The sequence below is a fragment of the Hippocampus bargibanti genome, linkage group LG05, assembly GCF_051943395.1.
Source record: "Hippocampus bargibanti isolate YZ-2025 linkage group LG05, ASM5194339v1, whole genome shotgun sequence".
In the NCBI taxonomy this organism is placed as follows: domain Eukaryota; kingdom Metazoa; phylum Chordata; class Actinopteri; order Syngnathiformes; family Syngnathidae; genus Hippocampus; species Hippocampus bargibanti.
In genome coordinates this window covers 8,388,412-8,415,600 of record NC_142738.1, presented here as the reverse complement: position 1 = coordinate 8,415,600, position 27,189 = coordinate 8,388,412, and the positions used below count along the sequence as shown (strand labels likewise).

General features: G+C 39.3%; 1 protein-coding gene across 1 annotated transcript in view; it reads right to left on the bottom strand.

Annotated features, from left to right (window-relative positions):
* roraa (RAR-related orphan receptor A, paralog a) overlaps window positions 1-27,189 on the bottom strand; it is a 279,680-nt gene that overhangs the window by 82,401 nt on the left and 170,090 nt on the right. The window contains exon 2 of the mRNA XM_088996181.1: window positions 26,649-26,678. Within this exon, the coding sequence (XP_088852307.1) occupies window positions 26,649-26,678 (30 nt within the window). The remainder of the gene's footprint in view (window positions 1-26,648; window positions 26,679-27,189) is intronic.

Below are 27,189 nucleotides of genomic sequence, written 5' to 3'. Positions count from 1 at the left end.
CTTTCTTTTATAATAATAATAATAATAATACAGCGCCAGCGTTCACTCAACCCAGAAATAACTCAAATAGATAGAAAGCTAGCTAGCTATCTAATTAGCTAGCTAATAGATAGCTAATTAGATGGCTCGCCAGAGAGCTAGCTAGATAGCTAAACAGCTAATAGATAGCTAGCTAGATAGCTCTATGAACAAATAGCTAGCTAAATAGCTACATAGCTAATAGCCAGCCAGCTACATAGCCAGCTAGATAGCAAATAGATATTTTAAGATTAAGATAATTTTGGACAAATATATGGAAATGAAGGCTTGTAAACAACAACGATGTAATTTCATCTCACATTTTACAGGTTTTCCTCATCTGTCCACGCAACTGCATGACATGAACAGCAAGGGATTGGCTCAACCCTACGTGCTACTACATCCACTGTTTGTTTTTCACTTTTTAATTTCTGCCAGCAAGAGGTCATTATTAACTTATTCACTGCCATTTACAAATTTATTCGGGAATTGAATATATGACGTAGAGCGGCATTCCCGAATTAGTTTATTGTTTGTTCTTTTTCATGCTTGGGTGCCGATAAAGCGCTAGCCAGATATCTGGCAATGTTTATTCCCCCCTTCTCAACCTATTGCCTGATGCCAAGTGGGATAGGCAACCCTAGAGAGGAAAACGGATTAGCTTATTTATTGTATTTTATGTCCAGTGAGACCTCAATTTACAAACACATTATCTTACAAACTTTTCGTTTTACAAACATCAAATTTATGAAAATTAAACCTTATAATAAGCACTATTTTCATAATACACACCCACCACGGCTGGCGGAGTGATCTTCGGCGGAAGCACACGACCGAACAGCACCAGAGGTTAAGTTACAAACAGTCCTTATGGAAGGTGACTCTCCTTCCATAAGCCATCAACGACCATCAAAAAGGTAAATAAAACTATTTTACAGCACAGTTTATTTATTTAATTACAGTCCTCATGTAATGTGCCTCTCTTTCCAAACAGCAATTCCCTTTGACCTTCGACCTCCAACGCCATTCCATCAAGCCATCAATGACCATCACAAATGTAAATAAAGTCACTTTATGATACAATGCAGTGTATTTCTTTCATTACAATACAATAGCACATTTATTATACATAGAATAAGGTATGTTGTGTGTAGTTTAGTTGGAAAGTAAATTTTATGGAAACCCGGGAACAGATTATTCCCATTTTAATGGTTTCCAATGGGAAATTTGTTTTTGAGATAAACACTTTTCGCCTCACACACTCTGTCTGGGAACCAATTAAGTTCGTAAATTGAGGTCTCACTGTATATTGAATATTAGTGGGACAATATTTGGTAGGACACTGTTGATAGTTGTCTCCAACCACGTTTCTCAACTCATTCACTGCCATTCACAAATTTATTCAGGAATCGATAATCTGACGTAGAGCGTCATTCACAAATTTGTTCGGGTTTTGTTTTTTTCATGCTTGGGTGCCGATAATGATCTGGCCATGGCCTCTGGTGATGTTTTTTTCTTTTCCACAAGAGGCAGCATTTCCCTTTGTTTCCATGTTAGCACTTTGTTCCAGCTTCAGCTGTTGTTAAAGCGCTACATAAACCAATATGTATGTATTGCATTGCATTTTGTACAGCCACCCTCATTTCAAGCTCATATAACCCCAGACCCATATAATTTAGGATTTAACTCTTTTTTTCCAATGAAGGAAGAGAGTCTAATTTCTTACGCTGCATTAGATGTTTATGTAGTCCGAAAACTCAATATTCAATGGGTCCTGGAATTTGAGTGAAAATGACAAAAACCCTGGCACTGGAGTGGACACATTTTTGCACATCATTTGGAAGTGAATGAGTTAAGATGTTCTCGCATCGAAGTCCCAATCCTACTTGATTTGACCAAAATCGTTTACCAATGTGTGTAATTGTCCAACCAAGTGGTTCATTTCAACCCTTTGATAATAAAATGCCATATAAGAAATGTCAATCAATATAAAAAAAATAAAATCGAACTTGTAAGGCATTTTCAAGTATGAGCACATGTCATTGAATTTCCTCAAAAGGTTAGATGACAAGTCATGAAAATGCACATCGATGCTTCGTTCTCCCTGAGGAAAGTTTTTTTCCCCCTTCTAGCTAACATTTGCCGCTAACCACAGTCTTCCCTGACTGCTTCACATTGCATTTGACAGAATGCCAATAAGCTGCTTATACATGTTCATTAGAGCATTGATTAACCTCTCAAGGACCCGATGGGGTCTGCTGGCAGTAATGTGGTGTTGTTAACACATTATTGAGATGTCTCAGTCATTACGCGTGATCTGACCACATTTACATCAAAGCAAAGCCGAGTGTTATTCTCATCCTGGGGGTCAAGGGGGCGGGGGGGGGGGGGGGGGGGGGGGGTCAGAATGATTTCATGAGATCATGTTCAGGTGTATCTAACGTCATGTCTATAGAGCAGGCGTTGGGAACCTTTTTGAGCCATAAAAGTAATATATTTAGAAATGTTTTTCAGTGAGAGCCACACACACACGCAAGCAAGCGCGCGCGCATGCGAGGCCACTTTTCAACATGTAATCATATATTATTTAAAACAACTTTGTGATAGTACTCACTATTAACGTGAATGTTTTTGCGTTCCTCATGATTGGTAAAAATCCAGCCAAACGATAGGAATGAAAGTCAACTTGCCGCGCCCATCATACGCGAAGTTACTGCTAGCTAGCCTGCACATGGCTCATTAGCTTCCACACTCGCTTTCTGCTGTCTCTCGCATAAGTATATTGATGCTAACGTTAGCATGGAGCTTGTAAAAGTGCCATTGACATTCGACTGTTTCATCGATGGGATTGTTTCATTGCAAATTAGAATCAGAACATTTTCTCTCCACAATGGTGAATCCTTCGGTTTATTCAACCTGAAGTGCACAATATTTTTTACTCGTCGGGCTTATTTAAAAGGGGCCTTTACTTTTTTCAACAACGGCCAGTATAATCCAATCAAAATTGCGCTTTCTGCCAACTGCCGCCCAAACATGAAATGAACAGCGAAAAAGCGAGAATATGTATTTAATATTATCGGCGAGTCAGATGCAATCATCAAAAGAGCCATCGGTTCGCGACCCCTGCTAGAGAGCATTTGTACAGCTCACTACACATTAGCCTACTTCCTGTTTGTGACCACTTGTCGGTGGCTGAAATGGTAAACCACTTTAAAAATAAAGTTGTTATGGTCTGTTCAGATGTTTGCTGCAGCACAATGAGGGTGGGCGAGGGGAATCTTATTTGCCCACAGACTAACTATTCTCCTGAGAAATTAGTACATGATGAGACCACATCTGCCCAGCAACAGAATCACATCGAGTAGTTACAACTATACTAGCATAGCATTTGTGTGACAATTAGTATACATTTACTCATTCACTGCCAGAAATGTGCAAAAATGTGCCCACTCAAGTGCCAGGGTTTTTGTCACTGTCACTCGAATTCCAGGACCCACAGAATATTGAGTTTTAGGACTACATAAACATTCAATGCAGCGTAAGAAACTTTAGACTCTAGATGAGAGAGCGATGGATGGATGAGAGTTAGATGAGTTATATAGCGCTTTAACAACAGTTGAAGCTGGAACAAAACCCGAACAAATTCGGGAATGGAGCTCTATGTCATATTTTCAATTCCCGAATAAATTTGTGAATGGCAGTGACTGAGTTACGTTTTATTTTGAGGGTGATAGACACCTCGTGAGTGATGTTGTCTCTGATTGGTTGATTTTTACTTGGGATCAGTTGTTTCCTGTTTATTAATTTATGGGTACAGGATGGATGGATGATTGACGACTATCAAGTCAACAGTCGATCCGTTTTTACACCCTTAAACGTAAAACTGTCACCATGTGGTTGGTGACCAACGGGTGGCGCTGTCGGCCCCGCCTGCACCTGCACAGGTGTTGGTCGTTCCAATCAGTGGCAGTTAAAAGGACTCCGTGTCGGATCATTGAATTTGTTTTCTTCACCCTGTCAGGTTTGTTTCATCTTGGCAGATTTTTACTCATGGTTTTCTTTGATACTTTGTACTTTCCTGTTCGGCTGATTTTGATGTTTTAGATTTTGTTCCTGCTGACTTTATTTTAATACAATTTGGCAAATACAACCTGCTGCTCCCTCCTGACTGCTTTTTTTGGGAACCACAACCACCATTACCACCTTGCAAACCGTGCCAAAAACATGTACGATGAGTTGACGATACGATCCAACCGGATGGTCCAACCATACCACATACAATGTGAATGACAGCCATTGTCCACCATTCAAAGTTAACTTTGTACACTTGGTCATCCGTACCAGTTTTACAACTAAATATTTCTGTATACAGGTAGTGAAGTTGTATAATGACTGTAAAATATTTTTGTTACGTGAGTTCTCAGTACTTGGTGCTCAGGTACGTAGCGCTCCAAAATGACACAATGGAGTACACCGTGACATTCAACAATCTCTTGTGAACAAAAGGCTAAGTGAACTCTCGTTATTTCTTCAGCCTGCACCGCAGGAAGCTTTGACATAAAACATATATCATTTTGACCTGGTTTTCAAGACGTTTATTTTTGGGGGCTCTTATGTCACACTACTGGACTGTACGTTCTGAGAAGCGCGTCCATTTATCGAGTCATGAGCGATGAATGTCCCTCCTCTTGGATTCATTCACGCAAATGTACTTCTTGTAAACAAGCTTTGTGGAATTGAATTCAATTGAGATGAGGCGCAGCGGCATCGGCCTGGCGCCCCCGGAGAGGAGGAGCGGACCAGAACTGATAATAGCCTCATTAGCAGTCTGTCAGTAGCCATTCTATACATATACACATACACACACACACACACACACACACATGCTCGCTCGCCACGCGGTCTGAAACGAGAGACCTTTGTCGTTTGCATGTCGTTGCGCTCTCCGACCTTTGACCTCTGTGGATAAACAGTGATGGACTTCCTGGTTGAGTGCCAGGAGATAATTATATAAAAAGACCCAGTGGCTTGTATTCCCCAAACGAAGCAACCGGGGTGTTTCCAAACTGGCCCGCAAGCCCCACGCAGCGGTCGAATTAACAAGCCACAACAAACACTCCACGGAAACAATACAGATCAATTTAATACAGATGCCAAGGAGTGTCGGGTATAATATTAGAGCCGTAATAGCGCCGGCCCACACTGCGCAATCCTAAACCAATTTAGGGCCATTTCAAACGATTTCCTGCGGGCTTGTGGGAAGGGTTCAATAAATCAGAAAAACAACACGCTGAAAAATATACACGGTGAAAAGAGAGAAATATGATGGAATAAGTCCACAGGAGCACACGCTGTGCTGGCTAAAATGTGCTTGATTATTTTCCTAAACCCACTCGCTGGGTATTTGTGGGATAAACAAGGTTTCGCTTTTGCGCACAGAAATTTATTTTTTTACTTTTTTAGGAAATGCAAGTGAAGGTTCATACGGCTGATTTTGGACACGGAAATTGGGATTCAATCCCAGTTTAGTGCCGACAGTCCACCTATGTTGGATTTAGAAAATGTTGGCAATTAAATCGGTATTATTTAGTCATTCACTGCAAAAATGTGTCTATTCCAGTGGTTTTTGTCATTTCCACTCAAATTGCAGGATCCACAGAATATTCAGTTTTAGAATGTTATAAACGTTCAATTGGATGGAAGAGAATTAGGGCCACTGAGGAAAAAAATAAGCCTGGTAAGATTCTCACTTTTTTTCCTCAGAATTATGACTTTAAAGTGACAATTCATACTTTAAAGTGATTTTAAAGTGACAATTCTGACTTTATTCTCAGAATTCTGACTTTCAAGTGAGACTTTTGACTTTATTCTCAGAATTTCGCCTTAAGTTACTTGAAAGTCATTCTGAAAATAAAGTTAGAATTCTCACTTTAAAGTCAGAATTCTTAGAATAAAGTCAGAATTATGAGAAGAAAGTCAGAATTCTCACTTTAAAGTGAGAATTCTGTGAATGAAGTCAGAATTCTCACTTTCAAGTCATAATTCTGAGAAAAAAAAAGTCTGAATCTTGCGAACCTCCTTTTTTTCCTTCAGTGGCCCTAATCCTCACCCATACAATTCAGCGGAAGAAATGTTACATTTTTCTTTTCTTGCATCAGCAAAAAAAAATGTTAATTCCCAAGTTATATGGGTCTGGACTTATGTGATCTTGAAATTGGGGCAGGTGTACAAAATACAATGCAATACATACATAGTGATTTATATAGCGCTTTAACAACAGTTGAAGCTGGAACAAAACCCGAACAAATTCGGGAATGGAGCTCTATGTCATATTTTCAATTCCCGAATAAATTTGTGAATGGCAGTGACTGAGTTACGTTTTATTTTGAGGGTGATAGACACCTCGTGAGTGATGTTGTCTCTGATTGGTTGATTTTTACTTGGGATCAGTTGTTTCCTGTTTATTAATTTATGGGTACAGGATGGATGGATGATTGACGACTATCAAGTCAACAGTCGATCCGTTTTTACACCCTTAAACGTAAAACTGTCACCATGTGGTTGGTGACCAACGGGTGGCGCTGTCGGCCCCGCCTGCACCTGCACAGGTGTTGGTCGTTCCAATCAGTGGCAGTTAAAAGGACTCCGTGTCGGATCATTGAATTTGTTTTCTTCACCCTGTCAGGTTTGTTTCATCTTGGCAGATTTTTACTCATGGTTTTCTTTGATACTTTGTACTTTCCTGTTCGGCTGATTTTGATGTTTTAGATTTTGTTCCTGCTGACTTTATTTTAATACAATTTGGCAAATACAACCTGCTGCTCCCTCCTGACTGCTTTTTTTGGGAACCACAACCACCATTACCACCTTGCAAACCGTGCCAAAAACATGTACGATGAGTTGACGATACGATCCAACCGGATGGTCCAACCATACCACATACAATGTGAATGACAGCCATTGTCCACCATTCAAAGTTAACTTTGTACACTTGGTCATCCGTACCAGTTTTACAACTAAATATTTCTGTATACAGGTAGTGAAGTTGTATAATGACTGTAAAATATTTTTGTTACGTGAGTTCTCAGTACTTGGTGCTCAGGTACGTAGCGCTCCAAAATGACACAATGGAGTACACCGTGACATTCAACAATCTCTTGTGAACAAAAGGCTAAGTGAACTCTCGTTATTTCTTCAGCCTGCACCGCAGGAAGCTTTGACATAAAACATATATCATTTTGACCTGGTTTTCAAGACGTTTATTTTTGGGGGCTCTTATGTCACACTACTGGACTGTACGTTCTGAGAAGCGCGTCCATTTATCGAGTCATGAGCGATGAATGTCCCTCCTCTTGGATTCATTCACGCAAATGTACTTCTTGTAAACAAGCTTTGTGGAATTGAATTCAATTGAGATGAGGCGCAGCGGCATCGGCCTGGCGCCCCCGGAGAGGAGGAGCGGACCAGAACTGATAATAGCCTCATTAGCAGTCTGTCAGTAGCCATTCTATACATATACACATACACACACACACACACACACACACATGCTCGCTCGCCACGCGGTCTGAAACGAGAGACCTTTGTCGTTTGCATGTCGTTGCGCTCTCCGACCTTTGACCTCTGTGGATAAACAGTGATGGACTTCCTGGTTGAGTGCCAGGAGATAATTATATAAAAAGACCCAGTGGCTTGTATTCCCCAAACGAAGCAACCGGGGTGTTTCCAAACTGGCCCGCAAGCCCCACGCAGCGGTCGAATTAACAAGCCACAACAAACACTCCACGGAAACAATACAGATCAATTTAATACAGATGCCAAGGAGTGTCGGGTATAATATTAGAGCCGTAATAGCGCCGGCCCACACTGCGCAATCCTAAACCAATTTAGGGCCATTTCAAACGATTTCCTGCGGGCTTGTGGGAAGGGTTCAATAAATCAGAAAAACAACACGCTGAAAAATATACACGGTGAAAAGAGAGAAATATGATGGAATAAGTCCACAGGAGCACACGCTGTGCTGGCTAAAATGTGCTTGATTATTTTCCTAAACCCACTCGCTGGGTATTTGTGGGATAAAAAAGGTTTCGCTTTTGCGCACAGAAATTTATTTTTTACTTTTTTAGGAAATGCAAGTGTAGGTTCAGTGGGTATACGGCTGATTTTGGACACGGAAATTGGGATTCAATCCCAGTTTAGTGCCGACAGTCCACCTATGTTGGATTTAGAAAATGTTGGCAATTAAATCGGTATTATTTAGTCATTCACTGCAAAAATGTGTCTATTCCAGTGGTTTTTGTCATTTCCACTCAAATTGCAGGATCCACAGAATATTCAGTTTTAGAATGTTATAAACGTTCAATTGGATGGAAGAGAATTAGGGCCACTGAGGAAAAAAATAAGCCTGGTAAGATTCTCACTTTTTTTCCTCAGAATTATGACTTTAAAGTGACAATTCATACTTTAAAGTGATTTTAAAGTGACAATTCTGACTTTATTCTCAGAATTCTGACTTTCAAGTGAGACTTTTGACTTTATTCTCAGAATTTCGCCTTAAGTTACTTGAAAGTCATTCTGAAAATAAAGTTAGAATTCTCACTTTAAAGTCAGAATTCTTAGAATAAAGTCAGAATTATGAGAAGAAAGTCAGAATTCTCACTTTAAAGTGAGAATTCTGTGAATGAAGTCAGAATTCTCACTTTCAAGTCATAATTCTGAGAAAAAAAAAGTCTGAATCTTGCGAACCTCCTTTTTTTCCTTCAGTGGCCCTAATCCTCACCCATACAATTCAGCGGAAGAAATGTTACATTTTTCTTTTCTTGCATCAGCAAAAAAAAATGTTAATTCCCAAGTTATATGGGTCTGGACTTATGTGATCTTGAAATTGGGGCAGGTGTACAAAATACAATGCAATACATACATAGTGATTTATATAGCGCTTTAACAACAGCTGAAGCTGGAACAAAGCACTAACATGGACAAAAGGGAAATGCTGCCCCCTTGTGGAAGGGAAAAACATTGTGAGAGGCCATGGCCAGCGCTTTATCAGCACCCAAAGAAGAACAAAACAAAACCTGAACAAATTTGGGAATGGCAGTGAGTTAAGTAATATTTTTTACTTTTAAGTAGTGTCCTTGAGAGTTTTGAAAGGCGCTTATAATAATAATGTAAATACAAAAAAATCTCCTTTATGATTTTAGAAGTGGCAAAAAGTTCTTTCTTTAGTACGCCTCTAGCGAATCGATGAATTATTGGGCGCGAAAAGTGTTCTTGTTATCGTTCATTGGTTATTTGACGAAAAAAACATTGCCAGAGGCAATGGCCAGCGCTTTATCAGCACCCAAAAAAAACAAAAAAATGAACAAATTCGGGAATGGCGCTCGATGTCATCAAATACATTCATATACATATACATATATATATATATATATATATATATACATATATATCAAATAAATTCATTAATGGCAGTGAAAGAGAGACCGGTATGACGGCAACTCATTTCAATTGATCAAATTAACAACCCGATGAGTAAAAAAATGCCACAGAAGACATTAACTGGGTGCTTTTAAGAGCCAACATCGGATTCATTACCTCACTCAATTTGCCTCACTTTTCACCCAGCCAGTTTTAAGAATAAATGGTTGAATCAAGTTTGAATAAGATTTACCGTGTGTGCCAGATATAAGTGTTATTTTTTCAAAAAAATTCATGTGATCCCATCTGATGACACAGCAACCACACACCGCCATGCATCCTTTACATGCAGTCGCCATAGGGCAATCCAGCTCCGCTTTTGTTTATTTTTCATAAACACACACACACACACACAATATTTATAGAACTGAAGGGTCGAAAGGGAGCGATATGAAAGCCGATCGCTCGTGCATAGGTGAGATGCAAAACTGTCAACTGTCATATCATCAATATCAACACGATGGTAAATACTTGACAAGGCCGCAGCCTTTCGTTTTACGGATATTTATAGTACTGAGTTTCTATGTATTTTTCGCCGTCGACGGTAATACGAGAGCTCCGGGTCTTTCCAAATCAATCGAAAATCAAGGCTTTCGCATTCAAATCAACGTGACGGGTAGTCCTGTTCAAGTTAAAGGAGATTCACACGCTCGCTTCACATTAAATGACCCCTGCGGGTAATCATTTATTATTTATACCCACAATTTTGTTCAGAGCGGCTGAACACTTGTGCGCGCCTTTCCTGAGCTTGTCGCTATTTCTTTAGCTTCTTTAAAGGATAACCGACACCATTTTTTTTGTTTCCTAACTGACATCAGAAAAACGTTTGAAAGCATCTCAAATACCCAAAACACGAAGGCTAATATTTTTAGTCAAATGCAAAACACCAATAAAAATGAGTTAAAGCTTCCCAAAACTACTTCAAAATGACCTCGGAGATGCCGAGTTTCAGAAGGTCCAGCCCCCTTGTTGGTGACGTCACGCCAGGACGTCTTGACTTGCTCTAGAATCAAAAGAATGGCTTCAGATTCGGAGAAGATGCTTTCTTGTTACTCATCCAGTTATGAATATGATTCAAATAGTTCTGAAGAGGAAAGCATAAATGTTTGCAATTGAATAAAGAAGTCCTCCCGTATCAATTTGAGCCGTCAGGACTCCAATGTAGCGTCCCAGAAAATGCACAAGAAGGTGCCCAAGCTCTTTTTGGAAATGGGCTGATTTGTCTGCTGGGAATTTGTCTCAACTAGTATCAAATAGTAGTCTTGGTGCAACACACAACGATTCACGGTATTTGTTTTTTCCTTCTAATTTCGCCATCAACACAGAGCAACATGAAGTTTTCAGACCAAAGTGCCCAAAATGCATTGTGTGTGTGTCGCTTTCTCGGTCATGGGCGTTCCAGACGTGACGTCACGTCAGGCATCGTCATCAACTCGAAAACAAGACTTCCTGAATATTCAGCGTGAGTCTCAAAACGTAAAATATAGCTATATGCGGTGGTATCTTTGTAAAATACGCTCAGTAGAAGTCATTTGAAGTGATTTTACATATTATGGACACAACTTGTCCGGAGGCGTCGGTTGTCCTTTAACTGCACACGTAAGGTTTACAAACCACCGCATTTGATTAAAGTTGCCTCGAACAATCCGCATTTGGAGTGATCCAACTCCACGGAATGAATTCGTTTACTCGCTGGTGTAAAAAAAAAAAGAGAGATCACCGGCATCGTTGGAGTGCCGCGGCATATCCCGTGGAACAATATTTCAATAGATCAATACGAATGAGATTTAACAATGAATTGCTGCTGAGCTCTATTGTGCGAAGCTGCCCTTGGGGACAGAGGGGGGGAAAGGGAAGAAGGTGGGGAGATTATGGCAGGCATGGCAATCTATGTGAGAGGCTTAGCCCCGACCGGTTATGCGGGGATGTGGAACCCTGTGAATTCTAATGAACTGGCAAGAGCCACACCACCCGTCCCGAAAAAATAGCTCCATCACTGTGGCATGAGGACAAAAAGAGGGAGGTAGGAGGTGATTAGGAAGGTGCGGCTTCTCCTCAGAAGACCAAACAGAGCGGGGTCATTCTCCCTGTGATAATTATGCCCATAACCAGGCATGAAGGATTGGTAATGGACCTGGTTATTCTTCACCCCCTCCCCCCTCTCAACGGCAACCTATCGGCCTGTCAAGGGGAAAAGCATGGTCATGTTTTTTTTTTTTTGGCTGGTCGGGTGACTTCGATAAGAGATGCAAAGGCGACTAAAAAGGGCAACGGAAGAACTTGGCCTTTGAAGGAGAAGTTAATGAATGAACTTCATTATTAAGGAGCCTACCAGGGAGACCCCCCCGTGGAGTGTGTGATGTATTACCTGGCCTCCAACCGACAAACTCCGCAACATCACCAGTATAACCTGATGCAGGATATAAAGTGGGGATGGGGAAGGGTAGTTGCAGACGAAAATAGTTAACCTTCTAGCTGGAGGCAAGAAACAAACAGGAAAACAAAGGAGTCAAGTATGCAAGCGACCAAACTAAGTTGTTGTAAAACCCAATTAAAGGACAACTGACGTCTCCGGACAAGTTGTGTCCATAATTTGTAAAATGGCGTCAAATGACTTCTACTGGGCGTATTTTAAAAAGATTCCACCGCATATAGCTATATTTTACGTTTTAAGACTCGCGCTGAACATTCAGGAAGTCTTGTTTTTGAGTTGGTGAGGAGTCCGTACGTGACGTCAGAAAAGGACCGCCTCCTCACCGTAAAAAAGACACATTGTAGCGTCTTTCCATCACGTCAATGTATTTTGCCGTACTGTTTTTTTTAAACCATGTCTTACACCCAAAAACCGCCAGCAGAGGGAGGCAAACTCCATGGAAAGATAGTATCAGCCTGTGGAAACGAGCTGATTCATTCCTGACCGGAGCTGGTCGCCATTTTTCTGCCTCTTCTTGGGTGAGACATTACCCCCCGCCCGTTTGCCTCAAAATGGCCCAAATAAATTCTTTAATCGATTGCAAACATGTATGCTTTGCTCATCAGGACTATTTGAATCATATTCATAACTGGATGTGTAACAAGAAAGCATATTCTCCGAATCTGAAGCCATGTTTCGATTCACAAGCAATGCAAGACGTCTTGGCGTGACGTCACGAAAGGGGGCGGGACTTTCTGAAAATGCCCAATTCGCAGCTCAATTTTTTGCAGATTTTGGACACTTTAAGTCATTTTTTTTGGTGTTTTGCATTTGACTAAAAATATTATACTGCATGTTTTGGGTATTTTAGATGCTATAAAACGTTTTTCTGGTGTCAGTTAAAAAACAAAAAAGTGACGGTTGTCCTTTAACTCATTCACTGACAGATGTGCAAAAAAATGTGTCCACTGCAGTGCTAGAGTTTTTGTCATTGTCACTCAAATTCCAGGCCCCATAGAATATGGAGTTTTAGGACTTCGAATGGATTCGTTATTAGCGGCACAACACATGACCAAATCCGAAATGAAGGGTTTGTGGAATTTGTGTGTTTGCCGTGATAACTGGCAAAACATGTTGATGTCATGATGGTTTGAACCGGAACTGGTTAAAAGTATGTTGGTTTCATTTTGGGAAGAATAGAATTACAAATCATGATAAAATAAAAACATACTGCTTCTACACCATGTGCAGGTCATGACAGTATGTTGGGACAAACAGAGTCACAACAACAAGGTATGTATGTGTGCCTTTAACCCATTCAGTACCTTACATGTGTAAAAATGCATCCACTTCAGTGCCAGGGTTTTTGTCATTGGCACTCAAATTCTAAGACCCACAGAATATTGCGTTTTAGGACTATATAAACATTCAATGCAGCGTAAAAAAAACCTTAGACTCCCTTCTTTCATCAGAAAAAAAGAGTTAATTCCTAAATGATATGCACCTGGAGTTATATGAGCTAGAAATGAGGGTGGCTGTCCAAAATAGAATACATACATATTGGTTTATGTAGCGCTTTAACAACAAGTGAAACTGGAAGCTAACATGGAAAAAGGGCAAATGCTGCCGCCTTGTGAAAAAAAACACAAAACATTGCCTGACGCCATGGCCAGCGCATTATCGGCACCCAAGCATGAAAAAACAAAACCCGAACAAATTCCCGAATGGCGTCATATTTTCAATTCCCTAATGAATTTGTGAATGGCAGTGAATGAGTTAATTCACATAAAATAACGATCCATTTTTCCTCTTTACGGTTTGCCTATCCCATTTGTCATTGGGCAATAGGGAGGGGACACCCTGAACATGCAGATTACCCTCATTTATTACACAGTGAGCAACTTTTCAGCACTTCGTAAAAAAAAAAAAACAACCGACCCACCATAGGAAATATGTTTCCTTGAAGATTGAGGGAGATCTCGGGGCGCACTTAAACCTCTCCCTTATCCTCCTTACAAGAGACCAAGATGGAGTTTCTCCCTGATAGATCATATGTAGGTATTTTTATTTCTTTCTTCTTTTGTTTCCCTCTGCTCTCGCTCAGCTCTTTTACTTGAGACTTATGCGAATGGCATCGGTGTAGGGATGTGATTCATCACAGGGGTGTGCTCCTCTTGCACCCTCACACATTAGTAATGTGGTCCGCCGAGGAGGAATCCTGTCATCAGTCTGTATCTGGACCCTCTGAACAAGGTAGGTCAACAGGAGGCAGCCACGACTGGCCCACTTTTAGTCTTTCACAGCACCTTAAAATTTCCTCGAATTCCGCTAAAAAACAATACTGACAAACAACGGTGCTTTCCGCCCGCTTGATGATATTCGCTGTGCTGGAATGTCGCCACTCGCCATATCATCAAATTCAAAATTGTGGGGTTATTCTGCTAATTTACTTGGGTTGGATTGGATTAGCCTTTATTCGTCTCACAGTGGCGACATTTACATTTCACAAGTGATGAAAGGAAGAAGAAAGGAAAGGAAGAAGTAGAAAACCAAAATACAAGGCCTGTCGCAAAGGCAGACACTATCGTGGCGGCATCCTGAAGTCAAAACCATAATAAAAAAAAAAAAATAATGTGACACAACACAACACAAAAGACAGAGTTATTCAATCTTAGGCACTTTCTGCCCCCCTTTTTTGTACGAAGCAGTTCGTACAAAAGAGGATCAAAGCGGATCAAAGCGTCCCTTTCACCAGTGGATCAGGAACATCTTAGTGAAATGTGCACGTCTGCTACAAGCTAAATATCGAAAGCAAACACTAAGCTATAGCATCCATTGACAAAAAGAGACTGTCTCACATCTGCTGTCCCACGTAAATCCACTTCAATTCCAAGTTGCGGCATAACTAAATATATAAAACATTGAATTTCTTCCAAATGGGTAAGATGGATCACACCGAGATAAAACCTGGTTTGATATCAAAGGCAAAAATATGATACATTGAGGAAGGTTACACTTACGTCAAAGTGTGATTAGATTATCTCAACCCGGAATAACTCAAATAAATAAAAAGCTAGCTAGCAAGCTATTAGGTAGCTTATAGATAGCCTGATAGCTAGCTAATAGATAGATGATAGATAGATAGATGGCCAGCTAATCAGCTAGCCAGCTAATCGATAGCTAGCTAGCTCCCTAACGCGTGTGGCTACCGCTGCTCACCCACAGAAAAGCTTATCCTGTGACTGTAAAGTGACATTGACAGTTTTGAAAGGTGCTTATAAATGAAATGTATTATTATTGTTATTATTATTATTATTAGTATTATTATTAGTATTATTATTTATCATTATATTGTTCTGGTGTTTATTGTTCTTTTAATTGTAAAGTGTCCTTGGGTGCTCTGAAAAGCGCTTGTAAATTAAATGTATTATTATTGTTATTAATGTGTTTGCATATCACACAACGTTGAAACACACCAGACAAGTACAAAAAGTCAAAGTAAATACAAAGCTGTAGCATCCAATGACAAAAAGAGACTCTCACATCTCTTATCCCATGTAAATTCGCTTCAATTCCAAGCTGCGACTAATCTAAATATATAAAAAATTACATTTCTTCCAAATGAGCAAACTAGATCACATCCAGATAAAACCTGATTTGCTATGAAAGCCAAAATTATCATATATTGAGGAAGTTTACACTTATGTCAAGGTGTGATCTTGAAAAAATTGTTTGCATATCACAGAAAGTTTAAATACGTATTCGTAACTTTTACCCACAATTGAATCAGAATCTGATCCCAACATGCCGTGTGAACTTCTCAACCCAAATATTTTGGGTATCAATAACCCAGCATTGGTCTGGTCCGTTTTGAACGAAGCGCTTGTGTAGCTATTTCACCCAATTTGCTTACTATTGACCGAGCGGTTTTAAGAGTGTCACGACTCAGTGAAGTTGTGCAACGTGTGCAAAAGACCAGATGAAATTTAATGAGCTCTAAAATCTAAATAGTGCTGTGAAAAGAGGCAGAAAAAAATGAAGGGAGTGCGAGGGGGAAACAAAAATTAAATGAGTCACACTTTGGATTAAAAGTTCTATCTCAAAACTGCCGGGACGCATTCAATCACTTACAAGTCGTCTAATAATGCGCATAATATGAGTGGCAAACAAATGACCGTCTACCATTTGACATAACAGAGAGACTCTCAGTCAGTTGTAAGCCGTTGACCTGAACATGGTAGTTAATGCACATTTAAATGCCAGCCTCGATTTTCATGTTTGTCATTTTACTTGTGAAGATTAGGTGTAAAAAAGGCTATTTGAAACCAAAACACGGGATTAAGGGATAATGCTGCTCTCTGTCTTGTGAGTCGACCTTGATTCTGTAATCCAACACAATAATGGAGAGCAGCATATTTCCCTGGCTTGTATATTCAATAGTCTCGCACACAAGTTACGTCTTCTTCTGATGTAACGCGACGTGCACAATAGCGTCGCACGAAGGAAGGATCTGTTCATTGTATTACAGATGTCAAAAGAATGCAAATGGTATTAACAGTTTTGCCGAAATGCATGATATTTCCAGATTGATTCCTTTTAAATGCAGGCAAAACACGGCTAAAAGGTTGACAAAAGTACGAGACAAAGAGTTCACCCACCAAAATGAAAATTATTTAGAGGAACGTGATTTTAAAGGATAACCGGCACATGTTTCCTAACTGACATCAGAAAAACGTTTTATAGCATCAAAAATACCCAAAACACCTGGGCTGATATTTTTTGTCTAATGAAAAACAACAATAAAAATGATTTAAAGTGTCCCAAAACTACTTCAAAATGACCTCAGAAAGTTTCAGTTCCAGAAGGTCCCACCCCCTTGTTCGTGACGTCACGCCAGGATGTCTTGTCTGCTCTAGAATCAAAACAATGGCTTCAGATTCTGAGAAGATGCTTTCTTGTTACTCATCCAGTTATGAATATGATTCAAATAGTTCTGAAGAGGAAAACACAAATATTTGCAATCGATTAAAGAAGTCCTCCCATATCGATTCGAGCCGTCAGGACTCCAATGTAGCGTCCCAGAAAATGCACTAGATGGCGCCCAAGCTCCGTTGGAAATTGGCTGATTTGTCTGCTGGGAATTTGTGTCAACTAGTATCAAATAGTTGTCTTGGTGCAACACAAAACGATTCACCATCGCGTTATTTATGTTTTTTCCTTCTAATTTCGCATCAACACGGATCAACACGAAGTTTTCAGACCAAACAAAGTACCCAAAATGCATTGTGTGTTGCTATCTCGGTCAGGGGAGTTCCTGTCGTGACATCACGGAAATTCATTTTTGGGATACACACTTTTCACCTCACACACTCTGTCTGGGAAACAATTAAATTCGCAAGCCAATGTATCACTGTATTGAGAAGCAATAATTTATATATTTGGTGATTCTTTTTTTTATTCACTTTTGACAGCCTTGTTCACAATACTCTTCTTTGTGTTGTGTCAAATAATCCAGGCATGAATTTTGTCTCTTCACAAAAATCCTTTGACGCCCAGACAAGAGCCATTTTTTATTTTTTGCTTTGAAACTATGTATGTAAATGACACAAATCTGTCAACATGACCATTATTGGAATCAATATGAAGGAAGTGTATACACAATTCTCTTGTGCCAATATAGCTTACTTTCCTGACTCCTATCTCCTTTCCCGTTTCTTTATTTCCCGCTCGCACCGCCTCAGACGGAGTAGAATGAAAACCTGCCTTTGATGTCTGGGATCCCATAATGCTGAGCAGTAGAAATCCGCATGCCTGTTATCTGGAGAATCTTAATGATGACGGCTAACTTCACAATGGGTTAACCACTACGTCTCGCTGTTCTCACACCGTACACCCACAGAAACGCAAATTAATAGCACGAGGGGAGAAGAAAGACAGTGAAGGAGAAGGGGGAAAAACAGCTTTTGTCTAATAAAGCAGATTCAACAAAATGCACACAATGTGATCAGCACAAACGTCAATGTATAATATCACCCAAAGCTTTTGTGAGCATTTCTGCTTTTTTCTTTCAACGTGTCACTTTCTTTGTGCTTCACTTTGCCAAACAGGAAGAAAAAAACCTCACATCGCAATGTATGCGCACATTGTTTGTTTTGCCGACAAAAATCTTTGCTTCTTCTTACACATCCTGTTTACCCACCGAGCTGTTCAAAAATATCAGATTATTTTTCATATCAATTTGTCCATTTGACTCTTTGTACATGTCTGGTGTATTTCAACTATGTGTGATATGCAAACACCATAATAATAATAATAATAATAATAATAATAATAATAATAATAATAATAATAATAATAATAATAATAATACATTTAATTTACTAACGCCTTTCAGAGCACCCAAAGACACATTACAATTAAAAGAACAATAAATACCAAAACAAAATAACCATAAATAAAATGATAAATACTACTACTACTACAAGTACTACTACTACTACTACTACTACTACTACTACTAATACTAGTACTACGACTACTACTTATAATAATAATAATTGAATTTACAGTCACTGGATAAATTTTTCTGTGGGTGAGCAGCGGCAGCTACATGCGTTAGCTATCTATTCAGCTAGCTAGCTAGCTATTAGCTCACTAGTTGTTTAGCTGGCTACCTATTAGCTAGCTAGCTGGATATCTATAAGATATCTAGTAGCTAGCTAGCTAGCTTTTTATTTATTTGAGTTATTCCGGGTTGAGATAATCTAATCACACCTTGACGTAAGTGTAACCTTCCTCAATGTATCATATTTTTCTGCTTTGATATCAAACCATGTTTTATCTGGATGTGATCCAGCTTGCACATTTGGAAGAAATTTAATGTTTTATATATTTAGATATGTCGCAGCTTGGAATTGAAGCGGATTTACATGAAACAGGAGATGTGGGACAGTCTCTTTTCGGCAATGGATGCTACAGCGTTGTATTTGCTTTTAATATTTAGCTTGTAGCAGACGTACACATTTCACCATGATGTCCCTGGTGAAAAGGACGCTTTGATCCTCTTTCCTGTAAAACTGCTTCATATAAGAGGGTGCAGAAAGTGCTTAAGATTGAATGACTGTCTGTGTCTTTTGTGTTGTGTCACATTTTTTTGTTGTTGTTTTGACTTGCCGCGAGTGTGGCTGCCTTTACAGCAGATCTTGTATTTTGTTTTTCTAGTGCTTCCATTCCTTTCCTGTGACTTTCATCACTTTGCCGCTGTATAATGTAAATTTATCCACCGCGAGACTAATAAAGGCTAATCCAATCCAACATTTCATATTTTAGCATTCAAATTTTGGTTTGTGTTATCGGGCCTATAACACAGAGCAGATTTTGAATCAGAAAGTTAAGATCCAATAGTGAAGCCAACAATGAAACTATTTTTTTTTCTCTTAAAATGACAAAAGCATGATCGGAGGTCTGCATTTTCTCTCAGTGCTCTTGTTTAAAATCATCATGCCATGAAGGAGACAACAATATGCAAGGTTTGTTCAGTAGTATTCTGCATAATTCAGGAATTGTTAAATTATGCATATAATTTTACTTGGCTTAATTTTTGCCTGATATTGCATCAGCGTCTGGAAAAAGCCACCACGGAATATGTCTGAAAATTGATTTTGTTCTCTATTTCACTCGTGTGTAATTGGTGCGGACGTGCAAATCGTTCTGAAGTGATCTGATACGGTCGTGGAGAAATAGCTGTGATCACAAGATGAGCGCGCACGGTTGAAATGGAGGATCCTGACGACAGTGACGACAGCCCAAGGACGTTCCACGAAGCCCCACCTCCACAATCTTTCAGCACCCGAGTGAGCATCGGTCGGGATCACGACCGGAAGAGGTCCATGACCTCCACCTTCGTCGCCCTCCATGTATCAAACCTTCCAATACGTGCCGACACGGTTACGCTACGACGACGTGTGACTTTGTGCGCATGGACGACCTGATGCGTGATGGATAACCCACGCTTGCACACGGGCAGGCCGCGAGCGAGAGGTTGCCGGCGCCCTTTCGGCCACGCCGACTGCTTCTCGTTCGACCTCACCTGAGGTGGCGGCAGAAGAGAAATGAAACGGCCGGAAGCAGATGGAGCTGCGTACTTCTTTTATTTTTTTTGGGCAGGCCCATCCAGGCGTTGTGTCATTGTCACACGTCAGTTACTCTTGTTTTTCAGTTTGACAACACTTTGCAGCAGAGTCTGTCAGCTTGGGGGGTAGGTGAGAAAAAAAAAATGGACGGGGTGAGGAAAAAGGGCTAATGAGGCCTCTTTCGGCTTCTCTGAAAGACTTGGAACCACATTAAGCGGCAACAGAGACACAGCACCCCTGTCCATTTCTCTCGCCACTCCTTAACAAACATTCGAGGCCCGGAGGAAATGATCAAAAAGCGCCCAGGAGAACTTATGTAAAGAAAGTACATGTGCAAAGGCCATTTGCGATTTGGCAAAAATGGCAGATTTAATGTATTTACTGAAAAATGAGTGCCTGCCATATTGTGTTGGAGTGGAAAAAGGATGGTCGGGAGGAAAAATGGAGAAAAATCGTGCTGGCCTGGTTTACGACAAATAGATAGCTCTATTGATTTCCCTTTAACAGCCGCTGTCCATCCCTCACTGTTGTGATTACACTGACCTATTTCTGAAAAAGAAAAAAAAAACCCATATATATATATATATATATATATATATATATATATATATATATATTAAACCAAAACATCCAAAAAGAAAATACTCCTTTTGTGGGAGTAAACACAAAGATGGTGACAAAACCTAACCTTCAGTCAGGGAAGAAAGTGAAAAAAGACATCTCTGAAGGGGGAAAAAAAGTACCATGCTGGGCGCGAAATAACTTTCTACAGAAAGAACATCAAGGCTTTGTTGTATCCTGCATTGTCAAGTCAATGAAAAATAAAAACAACATTAAAATGAAAGAAGTTACAGTTGAACATCCAACCATTCATTATTTGAACTGCTCATCCTCACGGGGGTCGCTGAATGTTTTCAACATCATGAAGGCAAACCGTACAAGGGGTTCACTTGAATGTCTGCTGTACAGCAAATTTTACCATCTTTGTTTGTTTGTTTGTTTAAGTATGTATGTATTTATGTATTCATTCATATTTTAAATTTGCATATTAATGCATGTATGTGTTATTTAATTATTTATTTATCTATATACCTATTTATTTATTTGTGCATTTATTTGTGTATTTATATATTTCTGTACTTTATTTCTGTAATTTAGGTATTTATGTATTTTTTACTTATTCGTGTATGTATGTATTCTCATATTTATGTATGTATGTGTGTATGTATGTATGTTTGTATGTATTCATATTTACTTATGTATTGTTTATGTATTTATTTATTTTTTATTATTTGTGCATTTATTTGTGTATGTATTTATTCACGTATTTATGTATGTATGTATTCTTTATTTATTTGTGTATGTATGTGTGTACATATGTATGTATATATGTATCTACAGTATGTATGTACGTATTTATTTATTTGCATATTTATGTATGTACGTATTTTTATTTATTCATGCATTTATTTATGTGTGCAATATTTGGTGTATTTAATTATTCACATATATATGTATTTTTATTTATTCATGAATGTATGTATGTATTTGCATGTATGTATGAATGTATTTGTATGTATGTATGTATGTATGTATGTATGTATGTATGTATGCATGCATGTATGTATTATTTATTTATCTATCCTTGGGAGTTTTGAAAGGCACTTATAAATCAAAATTATTATTAATTATTATTATACACATTGCTTCCTGTGCAACAAATGAGCAGATCGCCCTGCGTTGCGACATCTGCACCGAGCGTCTTTCTCCAGACTAGCTTAGTTTTCACCTCAGGGGGAAGCCGACGCCGGCTGATCTTCATTATCAGCTTGAATTTAACAACACGCTGGATGGCGCTTGCCACTTGGGTACAACTATAAAATCTCAAATGTGATGAAATCGCTTCAAATAACATGCGAGCCGGGGAGAGGGGCTTGGAGAGCGGGGGTAGGTGGGGGGCAACGAACAGACAGCTGATCACGCCCTGGGCTATTCCACAGGAGTATGCCTTGTTGCCAAGCAAAAATTAGCCAACCACTGGGACATATTTTCCTAAATTGGCAATGTACGGCGCTATTAGGGAGGATACAATTTATCAAGGAAGAAATAAGAACAAATACAAACCCACATAGCTGAACCAAATCCGAGCAGAATGAGGGGCTTATTTTAGGGTGAACTATCTAACTCAGGCAATCATCATGTGAATGTCTGATTGATTTTGAATTTATACTCCACAAACCAACAAAAATCCTGATCAACACGGTCAGTCATGAGTCATGAGATCTTACGAAAATATGTAGCGATGGGGTCTTTTCCCGAGGGGGTCGTTATCATTTGGAAATGTGAAATAAGATCAGCACGTTATTGCTTTTACGAGGGTATTTTGGCTACATTTATTTTGAACAACTCATGGAAAATAACAACCACCAAATATTTAAAGGACAACCGACGCCCCGGACAAGTTGTGTCCATAATTTGTAAAATCACTTCAAATGACTTCTACTGAGCATATTTTACAACGATTCCACGGCACATAGCTATATTTTACATTTCCAGACACGCGCTGAATATTCAGGAAGTCTTGTTTTCGAGTTGATGACAATACCTGACGTGATGTCACGTTTGGACCGCCCCTGACCGAAAAAGTGACACACAATGCATTTTGCGGTACTTTGTTTGGTCTGAAAACTCCGTGTTGATGGAGAAATCAGGAGGAAAACACATAAATAATGCAATGGTGAATGGTGTGTTGGACAAAGACTACTATTTGATATTCGCTGACAAAAATTTCCAGCAGACAAATCAGCCCATTTCCAACAGAGCTTGGGCGCCATCTTGTGCATTTTCGAGGATGCTACATTGCTGTCATTGACAGCTCGAATTGATATGGGAGGACTCCTTTAATCGATTGCAAACATTTATGCTTTCCTCTTCAGAACTATTTGAATCATATTCACAACTGGATGAGTAACAAGAAACCATCTTCTCCGAATCTGAACTCCGTGAGCCCATTGTTTTGTTTCTTCAGCAAGGCAAGACGACTTGGCGTGACGTCACGAACTGGGTGCGGGACTTTCTGAAAATCCCCAGTTTCAAGCTGATTTGTGTCAGATTTTGGACACCTGAAGTCATTTTTATTGGTGTTTTGCATTTGACTAAAAATATCAGCCTGCATGTTTTGAGCATTTTAGAAGTTATAAAATGTTTTTCTGACGTCAGTTCTTTTTTTCCCTTTCGGCTTTTCCCTACAAGGGGTCGCCACAGCAAATCAGTGTCCTCCATCTTTAGAGGTTTGATCCGCATGTTTGTTTTGGCCAAGCTTTTACGTCGTCAGTTAGGAAACAAAAAAGGTGTCGGTTGTCATTCAAGGATATTCACAATTCATGTTAACTAATTCACTGCCATTCTCGAATTTATTCGGGAATTGAAGATATGACGTACGGAGCCATTCCCGAATTAGAATCACATTGCTGTCCAGACGACTCAAAATGACACGAAATGACTCTTTTAATCAATTGAAAACATTTATGCTTTCCTCTTTAGAACTATTTGAATCATATTCATAACTGGATGAGTAACAAGAAAGCATCTTCTCCGAATTTGAAGGCATTGTTTTGATTCTAGAGCAAGGCAAGACCTTCAGGCGTGACGTCACGAACAAGGGGGCAGGTCCTTCTGAAACACGCAGTTTCCGGAGTCATTTTGAAGTAGTTTTGGGACACTTTAAGTCATTTTTATTGGTGATTTTCATTTGACTAAAAATATCCTACTGCGTGTTTTGGGTATTTTAGATGCTATAAAACGTTTTTCTGATGTCAGTTAGGAAACAAAAACAAATGGTGTCGGTTGTCCTTTAAAGCACCGGTGTCAAAGTCAAGGCCCTGGAGACACAATCTGGCCCGCCACATTATTTTATTCGTAAAAGCAAATCAAACTACAGCAAATCAAAATTACAGGATACTTTCAAAAGTCTGAACTAAAATTTCAAATACTCATATGTAATCACGATAACAGTCATTATTTTTTACTTCAAATTTGAAAACTAGTTCTTCATTATTTTTTTGTACACTGTGTGGAGGGGATGAAAGATTGTCATGGCTTCCCCAAATTTATAACGGCCCCCAAGAGGAAACTGTAACTACAATGTGTCACGCGGCCAAAAAAATATATATATATAGTTTGACACCCTTGCTTAAAGGTCACAAAACAAAACCACGAGAGCTGCACTGGCAGTTTTGCAGACTATGCGCCTCATCGTCCAAAAACTATGGTAAGTATCAGTGAGTATAGTGCATCAGATTGAAAATTGAGTCAATAAAAACTCCCCACAGAAGAAAGGATACCACAGTCGCACGCGTATCTGTTTTCATTTGGAATGATAGCTCAATGATGAGTCCACTCGGGTGGTGTGAAAAAGGGTGAAACGGAGGAGAGCGAGCGATTGGAGCCTGCTGGCGAAACAGATGCCCCTGTAATTTATATTGATGAGGGGACTGGCATGGAGGGAAGCTTCCAGCAGTTGGATCACTCAGAAGGGCCGACCAAGTGGGGCCACCTTGGACCTGGAAGACCTTGTCAACACATATGTGCATATATTACACACACACAGTGCCTATATCACTGCCAAAAATGATCCGACTATAAAAGGAGTGTGTTTGCAGCTCATTATTCGTACTGCTCCATATAATCACCTTGTTCTATTCCCCAACACATTGACCATTAACTGGCCCTTCAATTACGTCTTGTGGATACACTTCAAGACGAGCTTCTTCCGAACGACGAGGCACGCCAGTCAACTATTTTTAAAGGCCTTTTACTTTGATTTTCCTCCCATTTGAATATTTCCCAGTGAAATGAGACATAATAGTCCAGTTTCTTGCCCAGGGCTTTGAACCCAAGACTCCTAAATCATGCTCTTTGATTTGAGACTCCTTCCGGCGTGGAGGTGCTTCGCGCTACGCTAATTAAGATAGGATAGTGTGGCGGTGGTGAAAAGGTGGGTCAAGATATTTTCGTTCCACCTTCGAACATGAACGCGTTTTATTAAAAAGCAAAAATACAGTGCCTAAAGACAAGCAAAGAGTTTAACAGGCATTTTTTTTTAAACACAGAGCTGTTTGAGTAAGCTAAAAGTGTAGCAGATCAAATTCTTTGCCCTTCTGTCTGAAGGAGCCTTGGAGTTTTTTTTAACAGGGCAAGAAGCAGTCACTCACAATCTCTCTCAATCTGAAACATTCGGACAACTTTTATGGAAAAGCCCCCTGGCTTCCCCTCACCACCGGTTTCATCAGTGATCAGAGTAAACGGATAGACGTCACGCGCACTTTATGTCGTTTCCAAATTCGAGATGTGAGCGTAAACACACACACACACATAAATGAATATATAAAAATCACCTTTTTGTCATCTTAAAAAAAAAGTTATTAACTCATTCACTGCCAGACGATGTGCACAAATATGTCCACTACAGTGCCAGGGTTTTTGTCATTTTCACTTGAATTCCAGGGGACACAGAATATTGACTTTTAGGACTACATAAACATTAAATGTAGTGTAAGAAACCTTAGACTCTCTTCTTTCATCATAAAAAAAGAGTTAATTCCTAAATTATATGGATATGGAGTTATATGAGATTGAAATGAAGGCAGCTGTCCAAAATTCAATGCAATACATACATATTGGTTTATATAGCGCTTTAACAACAGCTGATGCTGGAACAAAGCGCTAAAAGGGAAATGCAAAAAAGGTAAATGCTGCCCCCTTGTGAAAGGGTAAAAACATTGCAAGAGGTCTGGCCAGCGCTTTATTGGCACCCAAGCAAGAAAGGCGCTTAGAAACAAAATGCATTATTATTATTATTATTATTATTATTATTATTATTATTATTATTATTATTATTTTATTATTATTATTATTATGAAAAACTAAACCAGAACTAATTCAGCAATGCCACAGAAGGTAGCTTCTGTTTGAGGTGGAAATGTATCAAGTAAAGAAAAAAAACATTCAGCTTCAACTGACACTAATAAAGAGGTACTAATTGTATTATTTGATTGTTATTGAGGGGTGCATTTTTTTAAGTTTTGCACTGTGTGTTGTTTTGTAATCATTTGGGTCACTCAGTTTAACTATGTGAGATTCTCACTCAGCATGATGCCGCACAGTTTTACAACCACAATAATATTTACTAGCCCTCTAACAGTCTTTTTATTCGATCCAGTTGTATTCTCATTTTCATACATTTACATCTTTCATTTTTTTTTACTTATATGACTGATTTGGCCGGATGCAGCTCTCACCCATCGAAGGTTTGCAACCGCGACAAGACACCACATCCGCTTGCCTCTTTGCAAGAAAACAAAGCGACGCCTCGGCGCAGAAGCTTTGAGGATGGTGCATGATTAGCAAACAGTCATATGACAACATTTTTCATTTCCTCTTTGTTGTATTGTGTGCGGGAACAAGAAAGCCAAAATGATATTCATTTGGTGCGATCACATTCAACCAATATGCAAAATGTTAAAATGATTTTTTTTCCCATTACTTGAATCTTTTTTTTGATAGAAACATGGTCAAGAAAAACATTTACAAAATTTCAGTGTACTTACATGTGTGTGTCTTCTTTGTTACGGAGATACCTGCAAAGACAAAACAAATACAAATATAAATAATACAAGTAGAGAAGGGCATCACGCAGTGTATACCGCAATCTTATATACAAAAGTATCAATTCAAAAGGGCCATTGTTTTTTTTTCTTCTTGAAAATGGACCATAATACCACGCAAATGTTCAAAAAAAGGTGACCAGTAAATTCAAGCCAAAATAAATATAGTGTTAGCATTTAAGCAACACTGCTGCTCGTGTGGTCTCGACACTTTACAGAAAAAAAACATATGCTGTGACTGTAAAGTGATCTTGAGAGTATTGCAAGGCGCTTATTAATGAAACGTATTATTATCATTATTACTTTGGTGCCTTTCAAGGTCAGGAAGATGACTGATCCATCACATTTACTCCATCAATGTTCACAAGTGATATCCTTGTCCTCTACAGACTAGTATTAAAAATATATATTGACAAATGTTAAAAGAACGCAAAAATATCACCACATTTTGCAGGACAATATTCCCACTTGTCTTGTGAAAGCA